This window comes from Electrona antarctica (genome assembly GCF_951216825.1).
Source record: "Electrona antarctica genome assembly, chromosome: 23".
Classification (NCBI taxonomy): Eukaryota; Metazoa; Chordata; class Actinopteri; order Myctophiformes; family Myctophidae; genus Electrona; species Electrona antarctica.
Genome location: NC_136804.1, coordinates 37,458,693 through 37,465,127, shown reverse-complemented (window position 1 = coordinate 37,465,127; position 6,435 = coordinate 37,458,693). Strand labels below are relative to the sequence as shown.

The following is a 6,435-nucleotide window of genomic DNA, read 5'->3' as shown; positions in this document are numbered from 1 at the left end:
AGAGAGAGGAGAGATGGGGGTGGGATTCTAACCCCGAGGGCAGAGAGAGAGAGGAGAGATGGGGGTGGGATTCTAACCCGAGGGCAGAGAGAGAGAGGAGAGATGGGGGTGGGATTCTAACCCGAGGGCAGAGACAGAGAGGAGAGATGGGGGTGGGATTCTAACCCCGAGGGCAGAGAGAGAGAGGAGAGATGGGGGTGGGATTCTAACCCCGAGGGCAGAGAGAGAGAGGAGAGATGGGGGTGGGATTCTAACCCGAGGGCAGAGAGAGAGAGGAGAGATGGGGGTGGGATTCTAACCCGAGGGCAGAGACAGAGAGGAGAGATGGGGGTGGGATTCTAACCCCGAGGGCAGAGAGAGAGAGGAGAGATGGGGGTGGGATTCTAACCCCGAGGGCAGAGAGAGAGAGGAGAGATGGGGGTGGGATTCTAACCCGAGGGCAGAGAGAGAGAGGAGAGATGGGGGTGGGATTCTAACCCGAGGGCAGAGAGAGAGAGGAGAGATGGGGGTGGGATTCTAACCCCGAGGGCAGAGAGAGAGAGGAGAGATGGGGGTGGGATTCTAACCCCGAGGGCAGAGAGAGAGAGGAGAGATGGGGGTGGGATTCTAACCCGAGGGCAGAGACAGAGAGGAGAGATGGGGGTGGGATTCTAACCCGGGGCAGAGAGAGAGAGGAGAGATGGGGGTGGGATTCTAACCCGGGTGCTCACGCTTATCCCGCACACCAAAGGTCCGACATGCCCCCTCCACCCCCCCCCCCCTGCCCCCCTCCTCCTCCTCCTCCTCCTCCTCCTCCTCCCGGGACGCACACGCACAGATTAGACACACCAACGGACCGACATGCAGAAACAACGGTCGGACATGTGCTGCTCCGTGCTTGCGGTTATGGTTAGGTTAGGGTTTGAGGTAGGTTGTCGGACCAATAGGGTTTGAGGTAGGTTGTCGGACCAATAGGGTTTGAGGTAGGTTGTCGGTCTAATGCCAGTCGGACCAATAGGGTTTGAGGTAGGTTGTCGGACCAATAGGGTTTGAGGTAGATTGTCGGACCAATAGGGTTTGAGGTAGGTTGTCGGACCAATAGGGTTTGAGGTAGGTTGTCAGACCAATAGTATATGTCTAAACCAGAGCCATCCAATAGAAGAGTTGAGGGGGCAGAAAACAGCACGGTGGTTGATTCATGTACTCGCTGCGAGCCCATAGACTCCACACAGAAGTCTATGTAGGAGAGCCGCCAATGGATTGAATAAAGTGAACAGAGTTTGAGTAACTCTGTCTTACTCTATGGCTCTGGTCTAAACTAAAGCTTGTACCCAGGGGGGTAGAAGCGTGTGTGTGTGTGCACGCAGGCCCGGCAGAATGCGCTGGGCAGAGTGGGCAATTGCCCAGGGCGCCAACTACTGGGGGGCGCCAACTACAGACGGATCGATGGTTGTCTGTCCATCTGTCGTGTTTAGTGACAGTTGACGTGGCCTCTCTCTCATGCTGTTAAGTTACTAGCCCTGGTCCAGTGCTTACAGTGAGAGAGACTCGCTGTAAGCACTGGACCAGGGCTATTAAGTTACAACTTACACCTATATTTCCTTTTAATAACCTGGGTAAAATGTGCAGCATTGGGAGGCAAAGGGAAGGCACTTATTATTGTGAAGGGGCAGAGGATGCAGGTGCTGTTGTTGCTGCGTGTCGAGACGTGGAGTAATGCCTGCCGCGTGGATTTAAGATGTCAAAACTATTTTGTTAAAGTTAAATATGCCACTATATGCCACTTTCCTGAACTGTGCAGCTGATACACAGATACAGCATTGTCATATTTAAAAGCGCTGTATAGCTTCTCTCAGCTCAAAGCTTGTATCAACAGAATATGAATAAGAAGATAAATGAACAGCTGACTTCGGTGGGAGAGGAGGAGACAGGACTGGGACAAAAATCCGGCCCGGTCATTTTCGCGTGAATTTGGCCCAGACCGGCCCACCACAACCAGCGCGCAGATAGCAGAAACTCTACCGTACGCTCCGTCGAGGCACACACAAACAAACAAGCCCTAATACCACCACTTTTACAGAACAACATAAATGATACAAACCAACAGACAACTACACAACCCTTTGTAGAGGGTTTATTTGTCACTCACTGATACAGGTACAGTGAAATTATCATGATGGGACTGGCATAATGGCAGCACGCCCCGACCTTTCCTGGTGGCCTGCCGCCTATTGGCCTGCCTGCCTGTCATGGCAGCCCCCTACGGTCGCGGCCCACCGGGAATATGCCCGGTACGTCCTGTGGCCAGTCCAGCCCTGGGAGGAGATATTATATCCTCTCCCACCGACGTCAGGTGTTCATTTATCTTCGGCCGCACAGACTCCATTTGACGCTTTTCACCTCCTTTATGAGACATTTACACCAAGCTGTCTGTTCCTACTGTAAGATAGAATGTGTAAAAGGCACAACAAGTTTTTTGTGTGTTCACATCTTTCAGCCAGTCTGAAAGTGCTGTATGCTGTTCATGCTTTGAAGGGGGGGGGGGGGGGGGGGGGGGGGGGGGGTTGCCCAGGGCGCCAGTTAGCCCAGCCCCGTGCCTGTGTGCACACACACATACACACACACACAATATATATATATATATATAAGTGGGACTATGGGGACCTTCAACCATGGCCATGTTGACCTTCTGCAGCTCACAGCGAGGGCATGCTCCGCCGATGAATTGGAAAAGTGGGGCCCCTGACATGACACGGTGTGTATGTGGGGCCCCTGACATGACACGGTGTGTATGTGGGGCCCCTGACATGACACGGTGTGCATGTGTACATGTACACATGTACTGTGAAGGGGCCCCACTTTCCTCCTCACACTCTCAGTGGGTCTGGACTTTTACACCATTTAAGTGGTCTAAATGTCAATCAGATATAGAGCATAAGATAGCATATATAGCATAATATAACATCATTTTGCATTTTTGTGACAGGCCTAAACATTCTCCCCTTCCTCCCCCCACACACACAGGAACAGTTTTGACATATAATAATTTTGGAAATTTTAATTTTTGCAACATAAAATTTGCAACATTTCACAAGATCAGTATCGGTATCGGACCTATCGGTATATCAGCCGATCATGAGAAAAACTATCGGTGATCAGTATCGGTCCCAAAAAACCTGATCGGAGCATCCCTAATAACGAACGAATACATCAGGAAAATTGTCTATTGGCATAAAAACAATAAAAAGGGGGGGGGGGGGGGGAGAAGGGGGAAAAAAAGAAGATCTTCACACAACAACGCCCCGTTAACCCTTCGCCCTCCGAAGTGTCAGGTCTCTGAAGAAATCCCTCCCAGAGAAGAAAGGCAGCAGCGAAGGAGAAGTAACGCTAGGCGTCTAGAGTTAAACAGAACAAAGAGAACGAAGAGAACAAAGAGAACGAAGGAGAAGTAACGCTAGGCGTCTAGAGTTAAACAGAACAAAGAGAACGCTCGCTGCTGGGAAAATGATGTCACAGCTGCTCTCACGCTGCCTCGGACACCAGCTGACACACAGAGAGACGACGACTACGGGTTGTTAGTGTGACGACAACAACAGCCCGTCTTTCTGTCCACCTCTCAGTCCGTCCTCTTTTACAGGGACAGGCAGAGAGTGTTAGAGGGGCAGGGGCTGAAATCCCGCAAGAGGGCACTTTTTTGACAAAAATAGCAAAAATAGCAGCTCTACAAGCTCACAACGTGTCGCGCTGCGACACGTTGTGAGCTTGTAGATCAGCTATTTTCAGGGTGCAGCCCAGCACTCTTTAGCTAGTGGAGATGCGGTGTACGACATAGAGCACCGAAGTCCTGGCGTCACTGTCAGTAGAGGGCGTCAGTCCACAGGTTCATGTACTTTTTATTTGCATTGTAATCTCCATAGGGGGATTTTAGATCGCCTCATATAAGAACTGTGTTTGAAAAATAAACCGATCACCCCGGCCTTTTCACTCATATGGATATGAAGCATCGACTGAAGGTGGAAATGTACAAATATACCCAAAGAGTAACAAAATAAGCGTTAGAAACAAGTCAAACAACCCAGAGACTACATTTCCGGGTAGGCAGGTGGCTGCATCTGCCCGTCGCACAACAGAAACTGAATGTCAATTACGTTTATTTAAATTGTATTGATATTTAATGTTTCGTGGTTAGTACGAGTCGAGTCACTACCAGCTGAGCTTACGTCAACGAGGAATCTCAGGAACGCAATGTGTTGAAAGCTGGGCGTGACGTATATTAGCAGCATTGCCTTCATATGTAGTTTCAAGGCTTTTGCGGCCACATTAATTCCATTTTCTCCAGAAACTGGCTGTATCAAATATGAATGGACATCATTAACGACGCACAGCCACTCCCCTGACAGAATGGCCGGGGTGGTCGGTTTATTTTTCAAACACAGTTCTTATATGAAGCGACCTAAAATCGCTCTATGGAGATTTCAATGCAAATAAAAAAATACATTAACCTGTGTTGGTGCCCTCTACTGAAAGTGATGTCAGACTTCGGTGCTCTTGTGGGCGGCGGTGGCTCAGGGGTAGAGTGCCTGGATGGTAACCAGGCACCAGATTCTGTCCAAAAATCGTAACAAAAAAGTTACATCACCATCAACAGCCAATAAGGGACCACCATTCTTACCCCGACATACATACATGCATGTATGCATACGCCACCGACATACGCAGCCGATTACAGTACTTGCGTGCTCTGCTTGTGCAAGTAATAACTTGCCCTCTCCTCTCATCTCCTCCCCTCCCTCCTCCCCTCTCCTCCCCTCCCCTCCCCTCCCCTCCTCCATCTCCTCCCCCAGCTGCTGTGCTCCTCGGTGCAGGAGGCCCTGTTGGAGGAGGAGGTGCGGGCCAGGAGGCTGCAGGAGCGCATGGCCACGGTGGAGCGTCGCAACCAGCAGCTGAAGGAGCGCGTGCGCAAGGTGAAGCGCTCGCTGCGCAACGCCCGCAAGGCGGCGCGCCGCGCCGAGCAGGAGGCGCGGGAGCTGACGGAGAAGCTGCGGCTGGCCGAGAGGCGGGCGGCGGCGGCCCAACGCCACCCCAACGCCATCTCACGGGAGGAGCCCGCGCGATTCGACGCCGCGCTGCGGCCCAGGATGTCACTTTAACCCCCCCCCTCCCCCCGACTCGCACAGGAACAGACTGTGGAGGACGAGGAGGCTGCTGGGCAGTCCTCCGTGCATAGCCTGGGGCAACATTTCGGGGGTTTATGATCCGGTCGGGAGCAGATTGGTAACTTTCGTCATGTTGTAGTCAATCATTTGTAGTCATTTATTTATTTGAACTTTCACTAGAGGGAGTTACAGCGACTCGTTTTCAAGGGGGTCCTCAAGGGGTCCTCAAGGGGGTCCTCAGGGCACAACATACAACAACAAACAATAATGACATACACAAAGGCTCTTCCCCATCACAAACCCACCACATCAGTATACTCGTAACCCCAGAGTGTCGAGTGTCGGATCTACAAGCTCGTAGCGCGCCACCGAGTGGCGCGCTACGAGCTTGTAGGTCTGCTATTTTTGAAAAATCGGAAGAACGACTGACATAGAAACATAGCTTTTTCAGAAAACTGTCAGGATGTAGAAGACATTTTTAGAATCTGATCTCAGGTCAGGGTACTTTCTTATTGGAATCAGTACTATGAATGGGTACTTTCTTATTGGAATCAGTACTATGAATGGGTACTTTCTTATTGGAATCAGTACTATGAATGGGTACTTTCTTATTCCACCTTGTGGTTACCATCCTGATGACTACAAACCAGTGACTACAAACCAGATGACTACAAACCAGTGACTACAAAACCAGATGACTACAAACCAGTGACTACAAACCAGTGACTACAAACCAGTGACTACAAACCAGATGACTACAAACCAGTGACTACAAACCAGATGACTACAAACCAATGACTAGTTAGTTAGTTAGTGACTACAACATGACGTAAGTCACCATCCTGATGACTACAAACCAGTGACTACAACATGACGTAAGTCACCATCCTGATGACTACAAACCAGTGACTAGTTAGTTAGTTAGTGACTACAACATGACGTAAGTCACCATCCTGATGACTACAAACCAGTGACTAGTTAGTTAGTTAGTGACTACAACATGACGTAAGTCACCATCCTGATGACTACAAACCAGTGACTAGTTAGTTAGTTAGTGACTACAACATGACGTAAGTCACCATCCTGATGACTACAAACCAGTGACTAGTTAGTTAGTTAGTGACTACAACATGACGTAAGTCACCATCCTGATGACTACAAACCAGTGACTAGTTAGTTAGTTAGTGACTACAACATGACGTAAGTCACCATCCTGATGACTACAAACCAGTGACTAGTTAGTTAGTTAGTGACTACAACATGACGTAAGTCACCATCCTGATGACTACAAACCAGTGAC

The 6,435-nt window shown here is 49.9% G+C and overlaps 1 protein-coding gene across 1 annotated transcript in view; it reads left to right on the top strand.

Moving 5' to 3' along the window:
• Window positions 1-5,129, top strand: part of ccdc3a (coiled-coil domain containing 3a) — a gene marked incomplete at its 3' end in the record, with an annotated part of 20,082 nt that extends 14,953 nt beyond the window's left edge. Inside the window, exon 3 of the mRNA XM_079494794.1 lies at window positions 4,824-5,129. Coding sequence (XP_079350920.1) covers window positions 4,824-5,129 — 306 coding nt within the window. The remainder of the gene's footprint in view (window positions 1-4,823) is intronic.
• Window positions 5,130-6,435: the final 1,306 nt, after the last annotated feature.